Source organism: Stigmatopora nigra, chromosome 7 (genome assembly GCF_051989575.1).
Source record: "Stigmatopora nigra isolate UIUO_SnigA chromosome 7, RoL_Snig_1.1, whole genome shotgun sequence".
Classification (NCBI taxonomy): Eukaryota; Metazoa; Chordata; class Actinopteri; order Syngnathiformes; family Syngnathidae; genus Stigmatopora; species Stigmatopora nigra.
The window spans coordinates 15,531,589-15,553,404 of record NC_135514.1 but is presented as its reverse complement, the minus strand read 5'-3'; the positions used below and the strand labels follow the sequence as shown (position 1 = coordinate 15,553,404).

General features: G+C 38.0%; 1 protein-coding gene across 2 annotated transcripts; it reads right to left on the bottom strand.

Annotated features, from left to right (window-relative positions):
* Positions 1-880: 880 nt before the first annotated feature.
* Positions 881-18,781, bottom strand: tmod4 (tropomodulin 4 (muscle)). Of its 2 annotated transcripts, none has more exons than XM_077720591.1 (10): positions 18,688-18,781; positions 7,512-7,654; positions 7,277-7,433; positions 6,105-6,224; positions 2,787-2,879; positions 2,591-2,721; positions 1,917-2,024; positions 1,703-1,846; positions 1,114-1,258; positions 881-1,044 (listed from the first exon to the last, which is right to left on the bottom strand). In XM_077720591.1, exons 1-10 carry the CDS (start codon positions 18,707-18,709, stop codon positions 1,022-1,024), a joined length of 1,086 nt encoding a protein of 361 aa, XP_077576717.1. In that variant the 5' UTR covers positions 18,710-18,781; the 3' UTR covers positions 881-1,021. The 2 variants fall into 2 exon arrangements, with proteins under 2 accessions (XP_077576717.1, XP_077576718.1); XM_077720592.1 differs by lacking the exon at positions 18,688-18,781 and adding an exon at positions 9,721-9,823.
* Between the last annotated feature and the right edge of the window lie 3,035 nt (positions 18,782-21,816).

Genomic DNA, 21,816 nt, shown 5'->3' with positions numbered 1-21,816 from the left:
GGTAAAAATAACTCGGGTGTTGGTGGGAAGTGCGAGGATCAAGAGCGCCTTAAAGGAGATTTGCCTAATTAAAATGAAACTTTAGAATGTTGTCAGCCAATCACGCGCTGAGGCTGAGGAAATTGCGCAATGACCTCACTTGCCATACATTTTATTTTTAGGTTCGGTCTTCCAAGGAATCCAATTTGCTAGCTAAAAAAATAAGAGTTAGCTAAATCGTAAATGTCAACCTAGCATATAAACGCCATATTTGTACGAAAAAAATATTTTATGAATTGAGGGTAAGGCTTATATGCGCATAAATTAGATTTGACATGCACAAAACGCCATAATGCAAAACAAAGGTGCTGATATGGTCATTTATTTTGAAAAATTAACAGATAAAACGCTAAATAAAATTAATTTTGATATCTATGAATGAAATTCAAGTATAAAAATGAAGCGTATTTTGCATAAAACTTGAAATAACTTACTTGTGCCTGTAAAATTCAACATTTAAGGCAATTTTAAAGTTAAGGCTCATATGTGAAAATGTGAGAAAATATAGTATGCTTAAAAAACATTTTTTTTGACGTTGTTGGGCAAATGGCAACAAATGCAAAAGTCTAAAATTGCCAAAAAATTGGTTAGTTACAGTCTTCAACTTCACTTAATCGCCATTTCTTATGCTATTAATTATCAATATTATTATTTTTTTTTTTAAAGTTCATAAATAAATTGAAAATACACGCTGACTTTTGCTACTAGGACTCAAAACTGAAGAAAAAAATAATTGGAGTGACCCTACTTTTACGATTTTTCGTTTATGTCATAAACCGCGATATTCGAGGGATTACTGTAAACATTTTGAAGCCGTTTCCTTTTGTTTTTGACGTAACAATGAAAATTTGAATAAATATTTTATTGAAAGTATTTACAGACGCTCCTCACCCATCCAATGAGATGAATCGTGCCACGTTTCGGTAAAAAAGAAGCGCTCTGCGGTGACCAACGAGCGAACGCCTCCTTTTCTTCCGCCCTTTCATCTCAGCCTCTGTTGCCGAACTGACGGAGAAAGATCAACGTTTGATTCCGGTGGGGGGAAAATATAAAAAGATGAAGTTGTGTTCTTACGCATGTCGTTGTTCCGCGTGATGGCCATGGCGGCGCGGGCACGCGGGCCTTGTTGCGTGAAGTGGTAGCCAAATTTCAGCATGCTGGAGTTGTGTTCCAACATGGCGGCGATCTCCATTTCCACAGAGTCGCCCAGTTTCTGTCGCTTTAAGAGAGTAAAAAAATGTACAAAATCAAAATATATATTTTAAAAAATAATAAAAATCTATTTTAAAAATATATATATATTTTTTAAATAAAAAAAATGGGTGGTCCGGTGTTGGAGTGGTTGAAAAATCGGCCTCGCAGTGTTGGGATTTGGGTTCAAATCCGAATTCTGTGTTCTGTTTGCATGCTTTCTCCGGGCCGGCATGGGTTTTTCCTCGGGTACTCCCATGTCCTCCCACATTCCAAAAACATCCATGCTAGGCTAATTGTATGCTAACATGTCCCTAGCTATGAGTGATTGGTTGTTTGTCTTCCTGTGATTGGCTGGTCAACAATTGTGGGTGTTCTTATTCGTGGATGTCAGTAGTAAATAGGAGTTGGATTAAAAAAATAAAAAATTGGGTGTGGAGGCAAGGCGGTAGGTAGGTAGGTAGGTAGGTACCTGGTTGTCAATCTTGAGTTCCACTAGCGTAGCGTTGTTAGCCATGGCCTTGATGACGGCCATCATGCCGTCGGAGGTGATGAAGTTGGACTCGATGTTAAGACTTTGCAGGCTGGTGTTTTCACGCAGCATTTCCGCGCACGCCTGACAGAGAGAGGGGGGAAAAAGGAGGTAAGTCGGGGAAACGGATGGCGGTGGAGGAGGCGGGACTGACCAAGGCCACGGGGTCGTTACTACGGGTGGCGGCCACGCTCAGGACCTCCACGTGAGAGTTCCCCTTCATGGCCTCGAAGATCTCCTTCAGCGTCGGGATGGGAATGTCCTAAAGGAGGAGGTCACATTTGACTTGGTTGTTATTATTATGATTTCATTATTATTATTAATTCAGAAATATTGTTTCATAATTATGCTTTCATAATTCTGATTTCAGAATTATTATGATTTCAGAATTATTATGATTTCAGAATTATCGTGATTTCATAATTATCGTGATTTCATAATTATCGTGATTTCATAATTGTCGTGATTTCATAATCATCGTGATTTCATAATTATCGTGATTTCATAATTATCGTGATTTCATAGTTATCAGGATTTCATAATTATTAGGATTTCATAATTATTATGACTTCATAATTATTATGATTTCATAATTATGATTTCATAATTATTATGATTTCATAATTATTATGATTTCATAATTCTTGTTTCATAATTCTTATTACATAATTATCATTGATTATATTAGATTAAAGTATGTTATATTATATTACATTAGATTACATTACATTAGATTATATTACATTAGATTACATTTTAGTAGATTAGATTACATTTTATTAGATTAGATTACATTAGATGAAATTACAAATTACAGCGGGCGTTCACCTTGATGTTGTTGAAGTTGACTTGGGTGAGGCTGCTGTCGTCGTTGAGGATCCTCTCCAGGGTCTCCTCCACGTTGGTGGGGTTGGGCGGTTCGTCCGGGAAGATCTTGAATGGGTCTTCTTTCACCACGCCTAAAAAAACAAATGGCGGTTCTACGCGGCGTCCAAGTTCCAAGGAGTGGTTTCGGGAGACGTACTGTTGATGCCCTCCGTGTTGGCGATTTGTCCGGTAGTGCCCAGGGCGTCGTAGTACTGCTTGTTGCTCATCAACGTGTACATGCCCAAAATGGCTGCCGAGAAGACAAGGAGAGAGAGTTTTAACGCGGGTGTTCTTCCACTACAGCAGAAATGGGTTCACTTTATGTTTCATTGGGAAATATGGGGGAAAATGTGCGCTTTATAGTCCGGAAAACACAATACTTTTTTTTGTCAAAAAGGATTTTTTTCTAATTTAAAAAATTTAATACATTTTTCTTCAATCTGGAATTGTACCATTTATTTTTTTACAGTGTTTTTCCATCCCCAAAAAAACATTTGTAAAAATATTAAAATAAATAACCACCTTTTTAGTGCAGTTTTTTATCAAAAAAAAACTCATTTTTCCATCCCAAAAATATCACTATTTTTCCAGCTTGTTTTCATTTAAAAAATCCCTTTTTTAATTTACATGACCATGTCTAAATCTGTCAAAAAAAGCCCTAAGAAATCAGTTTGTCCGACATTAGGTCCCACCAACAAACAAAACGTTGAAAAACCAGATGGGACACCCGTCAGTCACGGAGGGCAGGCACTTTTGAAAGAATTTGGTTAGTCGGCAAAGACTTCCGAACCTAAGAAGCGTGAAGACGGCCGGCCGGTATTGGACGGCGGCGGCGGCGACGTGTAAGCGAGAGCGCCACGCCGTCCTGCCGAGACCTTTAAATTTAGCGCACAGCGTCCCAAACAATCTATTCTGGTGCGTCTTGTCGACTTGCCCATGGAATTTTCTTTCAAATATTTCAACGTTGCCCAAGCGACAGGCCATGCGACAATTCAAAAGTTTTTAGTCATTTGTTGGCCCAACTTAAAGAATTAATCATTTTAGGTCACTTTCTGTAAATTTGGGTCGTTTTTGATCGATTTTGAGGGACTTCTTTGTTGGTTTGTGGCTTAATGTGACTTTTTGGAAATTTCAGGTGGCTTCATGTGACATTTTGTATTTCCAGGTCACTTTCTGTAAATTTTGGATCGTTTTTGATCCATTTTGAGGGACTTTTTTGTTCGTTTGTGGCTTCCTGTGACTTTTGGGGAAATTCTAGGTCACTTCCTGTGACTTTTGGGCATTTCCAGGTGACTTCTGGGGAAATTCTAGGTCACTTCCTGTGACTTTTGGGCATTTCCAGGTGACTTCTGGGAAAATTCAGGTGATCTCCTGTGACTTTTGGGAAAATTTGGGTGACGTTGTGACTTTTGGGCATTTCAGGTAACTTCCTGTGAGTTTTTTTACATTTCCAGGTGAATTCCTAATGCTTTAAACAACCCCTGATCATTAGCTGCCCATTTAGGCGCCATTTTGACAGCAGGAAGCAAACAAACCAATGAGATTGCAGCTAAGAAATGAACCAATTAGAGTTGACCACACAACTCACCCAAAAAATGGCAAAAAACGAAAGAATTTGATTGTGTACATACAATAAGAATGAGCTAGAAAGTGCCAGTCAGGCAAAACCACTGGGCCAATACCACCTCTGACCAGAAGGGGGCAGCCCCGCACCAAGACACTTTCCGCCGCCCCCCGGCCCTCCTCGACCCCGGCAACCAAAAAAAAAAGGGCAGGCAATCCAGCGAGACAGCTGCCTGCTTAGCCATAAACACCCGGCGCGTCCCCGAGCGTAACCCCGCTAGCTTTACGGCTAGAGCTAGCTTGGCCGCGGGTGCCGTTATCGTAAATAAAGGGGATAATGAGGCCACCCGCTTGCACTTTCCCGCTCTTTTGTAGCCGCCTTTTCACACTGGGCCAAAAAAAGGACAACGAAAAAAAGGCTGACGCAAGCAAGGCCAGATTTAATCCCGGCCTGGAAAACGTCCACATTTGGACGCCGTCCACCTGCTTTTGTCCTTAAAACTATCCAGAATTGCTTCTCGACTTTTCACAAAAGCGTAAAATCCACAGTTTGTGGTCCCGCCCTGAAAAAAATGGTGGCTAATGACCTCTAGTAGGCGCTATGGGACCATAACAGACAAAACAAACTGACTCGGGGTCACTTTTGTCCTAAAAATGAGTTGTTTACCTAATGTAAACCCCATTGAGCATGGTGACAGCGCTAATTGTAAAATGCTATAACTGACTTAGCAGCCGTAGCTAGCTAATAAAAGTGCCGCTAATAAATCTAGCCGCTAGTTGCTAGTTATTTAAAAGGAATTTAAACAGCGATATTTTCGCAAAAATATCTTGAAAAAAAAGTGAATTTTGATCAATTCCTATTTATTTTTAAATTATTTATTTTATTTTAGTATATTTTGTCGAATTTAGGATATTTCAATTCATTTTTTGGAATAATGACTATTTTTTATTTATTATTTTTCATTGATTGTTTTGCAGTTAAAATTGAATAAAGTATTTTTTTAATCTCAATATTAATTAAATGCTGGCCTTATTTCAGGTCTTAGGGTTCAAAAATGTATATATTTTTAATTCAATGTCATTTACATTTTGTATATTTTGTTGAATTTAGAATTTTTCAATGCATTTTTTGGAATCATGACTATTTTTTATTTATTATTTTTGATTGATTGTTTTGCAGTTAAAATTAAATAAAGTCTTTTTTTAATCTCAATATTAATTACATTTCGGTCAAATGAGGCATCATAGGGTTAAAAAAAAAAATGTTCAATTTAAAATATCCGCCAGGGCTCATCTAGGCTTTCTTTTTCTGTCAACGGGCGTGTTTTTTTTTCTTTCAAAAAGATACCCTATCTTGTTGCCACAGAAGCCACCGCGCCCAAGTAGCCATTTTATTTTGGAGCGGCTGACTGCGGGGAATCGGATCCCGTGGCGTGTTTGGCGAGGCTGCCGTGCCGTGACGGACGGACGGACGGGACTGGTACGCCAGGGGTTAACATTTTTAGGAAGTTTGTGTCTTACCCGTTTCATGATGCGAGCTGCCAAAAATAACCATAGTTGACCTGAATTTTATGACAGTTAAAAGTACATTTTCAACTGATTTTCATGTCTGTTTGTTTTTAAATGTTTTTATCATAAAAAAATCTATACAATTATACCTCTACTTATGCAAATGAGTGCCTCGAGATACGAAAAAGATGACAAAATCCCCCAAAATGTAAATGTTTTTTCCTTATCCGCTATTTTATTTTGAAAATATTATCGCGGATGCGTCGATTCTCACATTAGAACCCTTCTACACTGTGCCGGGCTCTCATTGGCCATCTCACAACAACCACTATCACTGTTTCAAGATGGTCCGCGATGTACTTTTGAGCGCTTGCTAGCAGGCGTACAATGGCGAGCTGCTCACCTGCGATGTCGCACATTTCTGCGTCGGTGGCGTTCTTGAGGGCTTCCTCCAGCTCGGGTTCCAGGAGCACCTGTTCGTGACCGGGAATTTCCGCCGCCTTTTTGGCCACAAAGGCTTTACCTGTGGGGTGCAAAAGTTCGCATTCAGGGTTGCCAGATAGCAAAGACGGTCCTGTCCAAATCGCAAGCTCCTCCCATTCCCTTGTACGACTGACGGGATGTATATTTTGGTATTATAGTTGGGGAAAAAACAGGTCAAGAGTGGGGTAAACATGGGTCGGTAGGTCGAATTGGTTGCCAGGTTGAGTAGAAAGTTGAGTTATGGGTAGATGGTGGTACCTTGGTAGGCTGGTTGGGGAGGTAGAGAGGTGGGTTATGTATGGAGGTAGGTAAGGGGTTATATCAGCTTGTTTTGTTAGCAATAGGTAGCTAGATTGGTTGGCAAGATAGGTAGGTGGTTTGTTTAGGTTTAGATAGGTACGTAGGTAGGTGGATGGGTAACGTTGGTAGGTTGGTAGGCGAGGTAGGCAGGTGCGTTATGCAGGTAAGTCGATGGCTAGATAGGTTGGAGGGTTACATTTGCTTGTTAGTGAGCTAGATAGTTAGCTTCCAAAGGTAGCTAGGTGGGTTGTGTAGGTGTAGTAAGGTAGGTAGGTAGGTAGGTTGGTGGTGGCTAGGTTGATTTCGTAGGTAGATGGGTTATCTGGATCAGGTTGTTAAGGTAGGTAGGCGGGTTTGTAGGTAGGTAAGTAGATGTAGGGGGGTAGATAAGTGGGTGTAGATAGGTAGGTAACTGGATAATGTAGGTACGTGTATGTAGCTAGTTAGGGTTACCTGTATTTGGTTGCCCAGCCAGACAGGTAGGTAGGTAGGTTGGGGAAGCTGGTAGCTTGGTTAGGTAGGTAGGTAGGTAGGTAGGTATGTAGGTAGGTAGGTAGATAGGTTGCTTGGCAAGGTAGGGAGGGGGGTTACATATTTAGGTAGGTAGCTAAGTAGGTAAGTAGTACCCTAGATAGGTAGATGGTGGTATCTAGGTGGATTTTGTCAGTGAGTAGGTGGTTTATGTAGGTAAGTAGTTGGGTTCCGTTAGCTGGCTTGATTAGCATTTTGGGTTATAGGTAAGTTGGTAGGGTAGGGGATGTGAATTTTTGCTCTGCTTTGGCGTCCGTTCACCTTTTTTCTCCCCGGTGAATGGCACCAACTCCTCCCGGTCCGGATTCTCCATGGCCTCCTTCTCCAGGTGCTGCATCAGAGCGTCTCGATCGTACGCTCCCGTCGGGCCCTTCTTGGTCTGGTCCCGCTGACGCATGCCGGCCGGCAGCAGGGCGTTCTGGGTGGGTGGAGATGAGTGGCTCAAACCCGGGTGGCGACCGCTCACCAAAAAAAAAGAAAAAAAAACACAACCTACCTCCGGGTCCATCTCTTGCAGCTCATAGTCCAGCAGGTCCAGTTCTTCGGGACTCAAAGCCTTGAGGATGGCGTCCTCGTCGATGTCCCTGGGGTCCGACATGGCGTCCGTCCGATTGGCTCGCTCTGGCGAGTGGGGTGCCGCTGCAGAAACAAAAAAGAGTCGTGTGACGTCACGCCGGGTGGGCGAGCGAGCGAGGACGGGAGCCAAATAGAGAGAGAGAGAAAGAGAGAGAAGCCAAACGTCGGCCGGTAACTTTAAACCGTAAGCACGCTAAGAATAGTAGCTAGGCCGGGCGGGCACCCTCATTAATCACTCGCGTACCCTCATTTGTCAACCGGGCACCCACACAAATGTGCGTAGGGGCTCTTGATGAAGATTGACAGGCATTCTGGCAACCCGGTGGTCAAAATGCAGCTTTTTTTTATGTTTTCAATGGGGAAAACTTGTTGCCAAGTCCCAAACTTTTCCTGGAAAAGTATGGGACTTGGCAACAAATGTTAGCAAATTGAATTGAATTTGTGACCAATTTGTTTTCCTGGAAAAGTTTGGGACTTGGCAACCAATGTTAGCAATTGGAATTATTTTTTTTTATTGAGTGGGGTTAAAAATAGAAAAAAAACATTCAGGTTATTAATCTTTTCTGTAATGTTTGCGCAATGTTATTATTTTATGTGGGCCGGGCCATTTTAAATATAATATTTAGATTGTTGTTTTTTTTAAATGAACTAAAGGAACTGGATTAAAAGCCCTAAATATTGTTTTTTTTATAGATTTGAGATTTTTTTCTTAGTATGCATTGAATAATTGGTTTCCATTTAGAAAGGAAAACCATTTTTAATTATGTTCCATATTAAAATGGAAAACAGAAAATATTTTTACATTTTGCAAGATGATTTTTGACCTAAAAACAGAAGAAAATGGATTTAAAAAATTGCAATTATTGATTTAAAATGGGGAAAATCAGGAAATGTGATATACATCTATATCTATCATTTTAATTTGATCCTAAAACAGAAAGTCAGATTAAGAAAAAATGGTGGCCAATATCATTTTTTTCCCACCCTTCCAAGGTCCACAATTAACCCCTTAGCTGTCGTTGTCATGATTATTAGCCCCTCCCACTGGTCCAATGACGACAGGTTGGACGTTCGGCGTGTTTTTTTTGTTTTTTTTCCCCGCTGAAAGTGCAGCGCGTTGATCTTTGGTTCTTTTCCTGCACGCCCGAGTGAAACATTCCAAATCATGCTGGGCTTAATTTTAGCTTGACAAGTCAGCTACTTGTAGCCGTGTCAAGCCTCAGCGCCTTAAGTTGGCCCCCCACCACCCCCCAAAGCCAACACACACACACACACATGGACCATCCACAAGGTGTCTTATTGGCCAACTTCCAACTCCTCCACCTTTGATTTCCAAATCTGAAAAAAGTTCAGTAAAAAGTAGAGTTTTGCCTCCAAAAACTACTTTAAAAAACCTTCTAGCCTTCAGATGAAGTCCATTTTCTCACATTTGATCAATTTGAAATATGAAAATTGCAATAATACCAATGGTTTCCTCCCACATCCCCAAAACAAGCATGCTAAGCTAATTATACGCTAAATATTCCTTGATTATGTCTCTCCTCGTGCCCTGCCATTGGCTAATTTAGGGTATCCCCCATTTGGTGGCTGTACTAACTAGGATAGGCTCCAGCACCCCAGGAACCCTTGTGAGGATCACCAGCTACAGAAAATGAATGAATTTTTGTTGCTATAAATGTCAGTGTTCAAAATCCTGCTTTATTAGTAAAAAAACTTGAAAAGACACAATTACAAGGTTCTAAATTGATTCCTTTTGCAATTGTTTTTCTTCCAGAAGCTTCAATATGCATTTAATCGTCCCTATTACACACATCTTATTTTTCTAGACCCTCATGTCCCAAAAAATGTCAAGAAAAACCTTTGAAAAATCCACTTTCATGTTCAAATTCCAAAAAAATGTTAATATTCCAACCTAAAACCAAAGGCTAACCTTCACAAAAGCTAGATGTTTCCATCCACTTGGACTTCTCCGTAATTAGCTTCCAATTTTAACCTCCAAAATAAATAGCACCCAAATAAATACTTTCATCTACACAACCAATCCGTCACCCCTGCAGATCTTTCATCGACAAACGTTGACTTTTCTCTACATTAAAAGTGAAAAAAAGAAGCTAATGGACGTTACGTACCTCAAGTGACAACGTCCGAGCCTCCACTGAGAGACACAAAGCGCCCACCCCCGCTCTAGCACCCCAAAGCGCAGGACCCAAAACAGCCCACCACCTCTCCAATGACGTGGGCACTAAAATAGGGAAGGCACATTAAGAGAACTTTCCCCATAGACGGCGAAAGGGGAAACGATGCCCTCCAGTGGCCCAAATAAGCCATCACAACCTTCCACGTTCAAAATAGCTTTGATTCAATATATAAATACAATTCAAAATAGGGATGTAACAGTAACTAATACATTAACAATTAATAAATTATACAATAGATGAATACACAAATAATTAATACATTATCAATAATAAATTAATACACAAACAATTGGTAAATTATCCGTAATAAATTAATACACAAACAATTAATACATTATCAATAATAAATTATGTATTAAATATTTAATGAATCATAACACAAACTAATACAAATAATTAATATATTTGTTATTGCTTAATTTATTTGTCCGAGTTATTATGTATTGAATATTTTATAAATAATAACAATATCTAATATAAAAAATATTAATAAATTTATTCTTGATTTATTTATTAGTCAGCGTTATTATGTATTAAATATTTAATGAATAATGACAAATAACTAATAAATAAAATAGTTGATGAATGTATTTAATAATAATTATTGATAATTAATGCAGTTAATTAAATTCAATAAAAATATTCCATAAAACAGAAAATGAAAGAAAAAAAATTGTGGCAACATAAATATTTTTGAATTGATAAACCCGTGCACATGCTGGAAAAAAAAAGAGAGGAGTGAAATGACGTTTGTTGCCTGCAGGTGGCGCCACATACAAAGTCGTCTATCTTTTCTTCAAGAAACAGACTTTTGTTTTCCTGTGAGAAATTCCAATCGAATTGTAGTCTTTTGTTATGATAATAATAATAATAATAATGAAATACATTCTTAAAATCACCACCTTAAAAGCCACTGGACAACATTCCGCCCCACCCATATGGTTACTATGACAACAATGTATTTTTATTTACAGTGGTAACTCCCTCTCCAAACTAAATAAAATTGCAGAACTAGTTTTGTTACGTGCCTCATTCATAAATAGAGCAGAATTGTATATGCACATTATGCAATTTGTTCCACAGTCCTCATAAAACTATATCAACAACAACAAAACCCTTTAAAAACGATCAGCATCCCAATTTCGGATGGAAAATGTCCAAAAAAAACACAAAAATTATAAGAAAATGCTTTATAAACATGCAAAAAACATTTTCTGTTGATGCAAGAGCATAAATGCTAACAGGGAGCTAACATTAGCACACTAACAGTAATAAAACAGATCCAGGCAACTTAACTTTATGAATTAAAATCAACCTAAAATGTAAACGAACTTGCAACTTCCTGTTCCACTTGAACCAGGAAGTCAGTGGACACCCACTAAAAAAATAAAAACACACAGCACCTCCCACGACGACAGTTTTGTTCCCCTTAAAAACACTTCCTCCGAGACCACACACACACACACACACATGAACTTGAGCCGCCTATGACACATTTCCGCCACCAGGGGCACTCAAGAGACACGCAATTTATAGGATAAAGGAGACAAAAGTCTTTTGTCTTCAAACATTTAACGTGCGTTTGTCTGATGTTGTCAAGGAGAGAAGTTTGTGTTTGTTGTGGGGGCGTGGCTTGGCGTATCTATGGATTACTTATAGAGGAGTCTCTTATGTGTGTCTGAATGATGAACTTTAAAAAAGAAAAAAAAAAGGTGTGGGTATATATGAAGTAATTTTGTCCAGACTAGACGGGTGTGTGTGTGTGTGTTATTGTGTACTTGTGAACAAAATGTAGGTTCATGTCTGGTCGTGTACTTGAAACTAGGAGTGTATACTTGGATGATGTATTTAGGTTTTCATCTTTGTGGAATTTGTGTGTGTGTGTGTGTTCAAGTTCAAGAGTGACAAAAGAATAGATGTGTGCTATATGTAGGGGGCGGGGTCTATTCTTGGTCCATATTTGTAATAAAAATGTGTTTTCATATCAAACTCGGGTTGGTTGGCGGGTCGCATTAACGTCAACCCTATTTTATGTGGGCCGGACAATTTTTGATAGAATATTTAGATTTTTTTTTTTAATAAATGGATTAAATTAACTGGATTCAAAGCCTTTAATATTCATTTTTTTATAGATTTAAAAGAATATTTATTTGAGGTTATTTATATATATTTTTAGATTTGACAAAATGATTTTTGAACTAAAAACAAATAAAAATGGTTTAAAAATGACAATTATTGATTTAAAAGGGGGGAAATCAGGAAATGTAATATACATTGGACCATTTTAGATATATTTATATTTTTTTATAAATGGATTAAAAGAACTGGATTAAAGGAAAGGCCCTGACTATTCAGTTTTTTAGAGATCTAAAACCATGTTTATTTTAGCTTTTTTGGAATATATTTTTAAATTTTACAAGAAGATTTTTGACCTAAAAACTGAAAAAAAATGATTAAAAAATGACAATTATTGATTTAAAAAGGTGGAAATCAGTAAGTATAATATTCTTTTAAATTTGAATTTAAAACAGAAAGTCGGCACTCATCATTAACTTTTTCGGGCCACATAAAATGAGGTGGCGGGCCAGATTCGGCCCCCCAGCCACCACTTTGACACCTGTAATGTAGTGTGTTATACACATCTGTAGTTTATGTGTGAGTACAGTTATGAAAAAGTGTTTTTTGGCCAATAAGTGTGTGTATGAAAGTTTGTTTGTGTTCATATAGTATTATCTAATATAATGTAAATGTATATGTAGGATTATTATATTTGAGTATATGTATTAGTGAGTTTTAAGCATGTTTTTTTGTGTATTTGTGTGAGAAGGGGCTATGTAAATAAATTGTGTGTGTGTTTTGATCTATGATGATGTGAGTGTACTTGTTGTTGTTGTGTTTGTTTACTTTTGTGTGTGTGTGTGTGTCTTTGGGTGTTTATGATCTTATTTTGATGTATGTCATGGTTGTGCGTTGATACACACGATAAAATTTTGATGAAGGGCAGGCACGTGAGTGTGTGTGCACATGCTGTTCAATTAAACCGCAATCAAAAAGTTCATCATAATTAGGTCGTGTTTTGATGACTCAAATGTACAGTCGCTAAACATGTGGTGCTTGTGTTGCCGTGGTAACGGGAAAAACACAGCCTGATAGAGTCACATGTCTGGGAAAAAAAATGAATGAATCATATAGAAATGATTGAGACCACATTTGGCAATATTTTGGTTGATTTAGGACATAATATTTAAATATAACGTTAAAATTTGAAGTGTACATATGAGGATGCTATTTAAAAATACATTAATTCTTTTTAAGGGTTAAAAAATGGTGCTCTTGTGGGTTTTTATTTCTTCTGGTTTTATTTTGACACAATTTTTTCGGTCTCTATTTTTGTTTCCTTTTTTTTGTCTGAAAGAGGAAGAGAAAATTTCCAAAGGAAAAAAATGACATTTTATCCTCGTGATAAAGTTCAATGATTCTTTAACCTATTAAACGTAAAAATGAAACTACAGCTAAAAAACATTAAATCCTCTATTTTAAAAAACTATTTAAATAGAAAAATATTTAAAAAATACAAAAAAATACTAAATGAATGTTATTTTGTTTTTCATTAATATTTTATTTCATCAAAAAATATTTCTTTTTCAGATTTCATTCATCTTTTGGACCACACAGGGTTGCGGGGGTGCTGCAGCAAACCTGCACAACTAATTCCTTTTAATTTGACTTATTTTTATTTAATTTTCTGTATTTTTATCTCAATTTTTTAGTTGAATTCTACATGAATTCCCTGTATTTTATCTATTTTTTTTAATTTACATGAATTTCCAGTATTTTTTATCTCTTTTTTATTTAATATAAATTTCCTGCATTTTTATCTGTATTTTTTTTTTCAAATTTAATTTCACATATTTTTTCCAACTTTCCCCCCCTCTCTCTGCCATGAGCCCCAAAAAACGTCTATTTAACTTTCAGTAAATACTTAAAATTCCCAACTGGATCTTTTTTGGTGAATGGCCGAAAATGTGAATGGTCTCCGACACCCCCCCCCAAGCGTCAATTGTCTTTGTCTGTGGACGCCGTCCGAAGCCCACCCCCTTTGTCCCACCCGGGTGGCGGCGGTCTGCGAATGTTTTGGGGGGGGTGCCGTATCCCATTTCCAACTCCGCTTTGAAGTCCCCTCCCCCTTCGACCCCCCTTGCCCCCCCCCTCCCACACATGAGCGCATGGGGAAAGAATTTTGAAGCAGATCCATCCCAGAAAAAAACACAACACAACCAAGTAGAGAAAAACCAAGGAAGGTCGGCGTGCTAACCAAACACGCTAGCAAAAATGGCTAATCACTTCAAATGTATTTCATAACATTTTACATTTATTATACGTCATTCGTTCATTTATTATTTTCTGAATTGTTGAATGGCCCAATATTCGCAGGAGGTGCTGTAGCCTATCTCGGCTAACTAGGGTAAGGTTTAGATTTTTTTTAAATAAATGGATTAAAAGCCAGAAATATTCATTTTTTATAGATCTAAAACAATGTTTACTTGAGCTTTTTTTTAAATATATTTTTAGATTTTACAAAATGATTTTTGAACTAAAAACAGAAAAAAATGATTAAAAATGACAATTATTGATTTAGAATGGGGGAAATCAGGAAATGTATTATACATATCTATCGTTTTAATTTGAAAAAAAAAAATCGACACTCATGATTGACTTTCCCGGACCGCACAAAATGATGCGGCGGGCCAGATTTGGCCCCCGGGCCGCCACTTTGACACCTATGGCCTATAGTTAGCTTAGCATACACTTTTAGGGCGATGTGGGAGGACACAAAAGCACCTGGGGAAAAAGACCCACGCAACACAAAACACAATTCCACACATTCAGGACCACCTGGAATCGAACCCTCGACCCCAGAACTGCGAGGCCTTTTCTACCCGAATGAATACTTATCCTGTGTATCGCTGAAAGCAAGCCTCATTTCTTCCGCTTCTTTTCGTGTTCCAACAAAATCTTCTTTTAATATATTCAATTAAAATAAGAAGAGCGACGCCCTCGCAATGATGCAATAAAAAAATGTTTTGTTTTGAATGTAACTAACTAATCCTCTCCCCAAAAAATAACCCCATTTTCTATTGGACTAAAAAAAAAATCCCCATGGCAATTCCAACCAAACGCCTCCTCACTGACAAAACACACAAAAAAGGAGGCCAAACGAGACACCCAAAGGCGCATTTGGTGACGCTAAAAACCCGAGACAATGGCGGCGGGCGGCCATGCTAACTAAGCCCAAACACCCGGTGAATTTCCATGTCAAAAATGTGAACATGTGCACCAACAATGGTAATTCCGTCACCACCCACACACAACCACACACACAACCACAGAAACCTCACCCAAATAACAATTTTCGTTCCAGCCAATCAACTACAAGGAAATTGAAACAAGATTCAATTACTATTTCTTCTAAATGTAGTCGGCAATATTTAGAAATGAGTCATTAAAACACGGGAATATTTTACAAGTAGGAAAATAACGACAACAACATTTAATAATAAGGAAAATAATGAATAATAGTGGGCTATCACATTTGTATCTAAAGCCAATTTAGCATACAATTAGCCTAGCATGCATCTTTTTGGGATGTGAGAGGAAACTCGAGTACCCGGAGAAAACTAACACAAGCCTCAACCCCAGAAATGTGAGACCTATGCCCAAATTTAGCCTACAATTAGCCTAGCCTATGTTTTTGGGATGTGGGAGGAAAATAGAGCACCCAAAGAAAACCCACACAAGGCTCAACCCCAGAAATGTGAGATATATGCCCAAATTTAGCCTACAATTAGCCTAGCCTATGTTTTTGAGATGTGGGAAGAAACTAGAGCACCCAGAGAAAACCCACACAAGCCTGGGAGAACATGAAATACCACACAAGTGAGGATCAACCTGGGATCGAACCCGTGACTCCAGAAATGCGAGACCTGTGCCCGAATTTAGCATACAATTAGCCTAGCCTATGTTTTTGGGATGTGAGAGGAAACTGGAGAACCCAGACAAAACCCACACAAGCCTGAGGACAACATGCAAACACAACATAGTGGCGACCAACCTGGGATCGAACCCTCGACCCTAGAATTGCGAGGCCGAAGAAAACTAACCACTCCCTCCCTGAACTGCCCTAATTTTAAAATCAAACCAAAAAAAAACTGATTTAAGAAGTAACACAACACCCTCGTGATTTTTTTTAGTATGTCATCCAAAAAGTGGGTCGCTCGGCAACATCCTTTTTTTTGGAACAAGAAACTTCCTGTCACTTGTTTTGGTTGAAATTCACATGATTTCAAGACTTCCTATCTCCTTTTGTAAAATCTAAAAATATATTTTAAAAAAAGCTCAAATAAACATTGTTTTAGATCTCTAAAAAAATGGAATATTCAGGCCTTTTAATCCATTTATTTAAAAAAATATATAAAAATATTCTATCTAAAATGGTGAAACCCGAGCCCGACACCCTTATCCCAATCAAATTCCCTTATTTTAACTCCATATATATTTTAATATGTATTTCTTGCCAACCCTCCTACTTTAAATGAACTTGGACATCTCGTAAGGTCAACAAGGACCAATAACATATCCTTTAAAGTTATATTTTAAAAATAGAAACCAGATATAAGCGAGCTACAGCTATCCAGATGCATGCTGGGTATTTATTTTCCAGCCATCCAACCCGCCCACCCACCTTAACAGTGGGTGTGGCTTCCATTTGGCATAAATATTTACATGGGGCATATGACCTCCATTTCCATAGGGGGGCGTCGGCCTAATCCATCTTAACCACTGTGGGGGCCCCCCCACCCCCACCCCCGAGCGGCAAACAACATGTGGCACCCCCAGGGTCCCCCTTTGATTGCGTTGTTGGCGGTGCCAGACTGTGGCTCCGCCCCCCCCTAGTCCCCCTTCCGGGGTTGCGTCCTTCCTGCAGCCGGCTGATGTCAGGCCGCAGGAATGTGCAAAACAGAGCACACTGGGGGTCCTTGTTGGCCCCCGTGAATGAAAAAGAGAGAATGCACAACGGCCGTTTCGTTTCCGAAGAAACGCAGACGGCGTTCGCCAAAAGGGAGAAAAAAATGGCATGTGAAAGTAGAGAAACATGAAGTGCGAAAAATGGCAGTGGTTGCCCACCTTTTTGGACAAAAATAAATAAACTAATGGACCTTGTTTGTAGTCTAATAGTAAATTATTGCTAATTCAATGCTATGGTTAGGTGCATTTTAGATATAATATTTAGATTTGTTGTATATAAATGGATTAAAAGAAGTGGATTAAAAGCCCTGAATATTCCGTTTTATAGATCTATAACAATGTTCATTTTAGATTTGTTTGTATATTTTTAGATTTTAGAAAATGTTTTTTGAACGAAAAACACAAAAAGTGGATTGAAAAATAAAATGATTGATTAAAAAGGGGGAAAAAAAATCAGGAAATTTAATATACACGGGACCATTTTAAATATACTTTATATTTATTAAATATACTTTTTTTATAAATGGATTAAAAGAACTGGATTAAAAACCCTGAATATTCAGTTTTTAATAGATCTAAAACCATTTTTATTTGAGCTTTTTTAAAAAAATTTTTTAGATTTGACAACATTATTTTTTAACTAAAAACACAGAAAAATTGATTAAAAAATGACAAAAATTGATTTAAAAGGGGGAAATGAGGGTAAATGTAATATACATCCATACTCAATTTGGATCCTAAAACAGAAAGTTGGCACTCATAATTTACTTTTCCGGGCCACATAAATTGATGCGGCGGGCCACTTTTGGCCCCCGGGCCACCACTTTGACACATGTGGCTTAGACACTGCCGCTTGATATCAAAATAAAGTCAAATTTCTCATATTATTCTCAACAGGGAATTTGATTTGCTATGTAACCATTGTCTGCCATTGATGGCACTTGAAATATGTTATTGATTTATTATGTATGTATTTAAAATGAAAGAATGCAAAAAGTACTTTAGCACTTTGGCAGCTTAGTCAACACAACATGTTTGTGCAAATGTTATTGATTGACATGTGTGGGCGGAGCTGATAAGAGACTGCTGTGTTTTGTTTGGACACAAACGTTTTAAAAAAAGAAAGCTGTCAATCATTCAAAAACTGCCCGGTCAGCATGGATTCTTTCCTACTCAGCATTTTTTCTTAAAATACTTTTTGTGCCAAATAATGACTGTCATTTCAGCACTATTAATGCACAGCCACCACATTAAAAGACAAACTGTACTTATTTATATATCAACTGCATTGGATTATCAAAAACATTAGCAAGCTAGCATAGTATCAGCTAAAGTTGTAGGCCATTTTTTTTAGCTAGCAGAGCATTGGCTAAAGTCAGTAATAAACATTTTTTTAACTGAATTGCCACACATTAAGATAGCATAGCGGAGGCTAATGTCGCACTATTTAAATTAACAGCTAGGGAACAAGCTAGCATAGCAGAAGCTAATGTTAGTTTTCAGCCATGTTTAGCTAGATTTGTTAAAATAATCGCAATTAATTAATAATTTACAGAAGAAGATTAACAGAAAGAAAATAGCATATTATTTGAGGGCGCCAAAGTGAAAACGGCTCGTCAAGGTCAACCGAGTTTGGAGTCTCGGGTACTTTCCTGCGCCTTTGAAAACGGCTACGCGTCGCTAAGCATTAGCACGGTACTTCTGCCTTTTTTATTTACATGCGCTAATCTTTACGCTTTCGCTAATATTCAAATCCGACGTCTAAGCACCAATATTCCCCCAATACTCTTGGACTGATACCGCTTTTGCCCCCAAGAGGTCGCTAAAGCAAAAAATACCACTTTTTAAAATTCTAAAGTACTGCTTACTTACGTATGTATCGATCGTCAATCATTAGGAGCGTCCAATCCTGTCAGTTCCATGCCTCAAATTGGGAAAGAGCCTTTTGAAGAATTGGTGAGTTGCAAAGTGTTTTTGCGTTTCACTGCCCTCTGCAGGCCTGGAGGGGAATGAATGAATAAATATTTTGTAAGTAGAATCTTAGTGCAGTATTACAATGAGACCAGTTTTAATCTACTGTGCAATATTAGACAACGTCGATAACATATTTTTGGAAAAAATACACATTTCTTTTATATTTAAAATTATGGCAACAAGACCATTTTTATACGGATTTTGTGCGAAAACGGCCGATGCCGAAACAACAACGATTCCACATTTTCTGAAAAAATATACACATTTCTTCATTTGAAATACTTGGAATACTTAGAATTTATTACTGTCCCGATTTGGAAACCCGTGATGTTGCCATCCGATAAATTTGACCAAAAACAGAACCAAAACCGGCTAAGTGAAAGTGAAGACACATTTTAGTACAAAAATCCCGGGCACGGAAGAAAACAGAAAAGGAGCGATCAAATGTCTCGATTATTTGCACGTGCACGGACATTACGTGTCTTTGTATTGTGGTTACGGGTTGGCGTGGGCGTCGAAATTGGACGCGTGTGGGAAGGTGAAAAAAAATGACTTGGTTTGGCAAACACACACACACACACATTACACAGTACACACCCGATAAAATAGTTGAACAGTAATCAACTCGAAAATCACGTTGCAACGTGCAGGTCTACTGTACTTTCAGGAACCTGGTTAACTAATTCACTACCATTGAAAGGGTTCGACGTCCAATCCGTTTAGACTGGGAGGGGCCAATAAAAAAGCTTTTTAGGCTAAAATGTGGGTTTTACGGCATCATTCATTTCCAATAACAAGATAAAAACAATTTAGCCTACAATTAGCATAGCATGTATGTTTTGGGGGAAAGTGGAGAACCCATAGAAAAACCACAAAAGCCCGAGGAGACAATATATAGTCTACACAGTGAAGACACACCTGGGATCGAACCCAGAACTGTGAGTCAGATGCGCTAACCACTTATCCTCTATAGCAAGCTTGGAAAATGAAATTTAACATATTTACTCGCATATAAGCCACTTTTGTCGGGCAAAAAGCATGATAACTGAATTGAGAGTATGGCTTATATGCGCATAAAAACTTGACATGCACGAAACTGCATGTTGACGCCGACATGACATGATGACATCACGACAAAATGGCGTTGTGACGTCATGACGCCAGATTTTCCCTTCAAAGTAACACAAAAAATGTGACAGATGGGCGGGGTCAGCACAAGATAGGATACATATAAAAAAGTGCATCCGTTAATAGTACAACAGAAAAAAGGACTAAAGTACTATTAACATACTCATCACTCACCATTAAAGTAAAAAATATACAAAGTACAAAGTCAGGTCAAAAGGAATGTATTAAGAAATATGAAAATGTCATTAAAAAAGATAGAAGGGCTGTAAAACACATAAAAACAAATAAGAGTTGACAGAGATATTGCCACTGGCTTCCATGTGATGGCGCCGTTTTGGGGTAAAAATAAATAAATAAGGAAAATAAAAAATAATATTATTTGGACAACGTGGGCGGGCCGGATTAAAAAGCCCAGCGGGCCCGTATGTGGCCCGCGGGCCGTAGTTTGCCCACCACGCTAGGCTAGTTCCTTTTGTTGTTATATTGCTGAACTGAAATGAAAACTAGGACGATCTTAATGTTTGTAAACAAACAACATTGACTGCTAAGCATTCTAAAGAAATAAAGTCATGTGACATCGGCATGCCAATCCAAGGTAAAAATAAATACATTCCGACACGCCCCCTGCAGGTGTTTGTTGACATGCCGGAAGTTCAAGATGTTTCTGTTGAACTTCATACCGACCGACCGACCGACCGACCTGCCGACCTGCCAGCCTCACCTTCAGCAGGAAATCTTTTCATGGCCAACAAAAATGATTGACATTTTTCTCAAGACGTCCAAATTGCATTTAATAACCACTTTTCATAATTATAGAGAGGATACATTGCATGACGCATACTAATTTTTCTGCAGGTGAACTTTCCGTTTTGTATTATCTTCGAACATAAACGGACAAAACTCATTTGCACACGTGACCTTTGACCCCCAAAAGGTTATCAAATGATGTGTTGAATATTACAAAGATATCGTTCGAGTTTAATCGTCCCTTTCGTCATTCTTGAGTTATCTTGAAAGCAAACCAACCAATCCAATTTGGTCATGTGACCTTTGACCCCATATTGTAATCACATTCCTTTTGATATTACAAAGATATCCTGTGAATATGATCATCCCTAATTTTGTCTTGAGCCCAAACAAATCCAATTTGGGTGCAGTTGACCTTTGACCCCAGAATGTAATCACCATCTTTTTCATATTCCAAACATATCCTGCAAAATGTATTATCAAAAAAAAATCTTATATTACCTTCCTCCCAAACAAATCCAATTTGGTACATTAACTTTTGACCCCAAAATGTATTATCCCTAATTTTATTCTTAAATTATTTCAATCCCAAACAAATCCAATTTAGCTTTTATGTGCGCTTTATAGTACTGAAAATACAGTACGTTTGTTTTTTTTTAGGATTCTTTTTTTTATTCTGCGTGGAGGCCACTATTGGTTGAAGTACTATTGTTTATTCAATATATTTTTTGCATTTATCAGTGTCAGTACAGATTTTGTTGTTTTCCAGCCTGATTCTATTTCAAACTTGACCGTAGAAGCTAAATACCGTATTTTCCATATATAAGGTGCACCACATTATAAGGCGCCCTGTCTATTTTGGAGAAAATTTAAGACTTTTAAGTGCGTCTTATAGTCGTGAAAATACGGTAGCCCAATGACCTTTGACCCCAAAATGTAAACCCCTCCTCCTTTTTCATATTCCAAACAAACCCCGCAAATTTAACCACCCCTATTTTTCATTCTCGAGCCCTTCCAAATCCAATGTGCTCCGCTGACCTTTGACCCCAAACGTAAACACCCCCTCAATTTCATATGACAAACATATTTTGCAAATTTGAGAGCGGTCACATGATGACTTTGCACTTTTTCCAATGTTGACGTCCAGTCAAA

What these genes read in the sequence shown, in the direction of transcription:
- tmod4 (XM_077720591.1), bottom strand. Translation starts at nt 18,709, where the DNA reads ATGATTGACGATCGATACATAC. An exon ending in CAACACGGAGGGCATCAACA is followed by an intron (nt 2,722 to 2,786) that starts GTACGTCTCCCG and finishes TTGTTTTTTTAG; the next exon opens with GCGTGGTGAAAGAAGACCCA. An exon ending in AACTCAAGATTGACAACCAG is followed by an intron (nt 1,259 to 1,702) that starts GTACCTACCTAC and finishes ACTCTCTTAAAG; the next exon opens with CGACAGAAACTGGGCGACTC.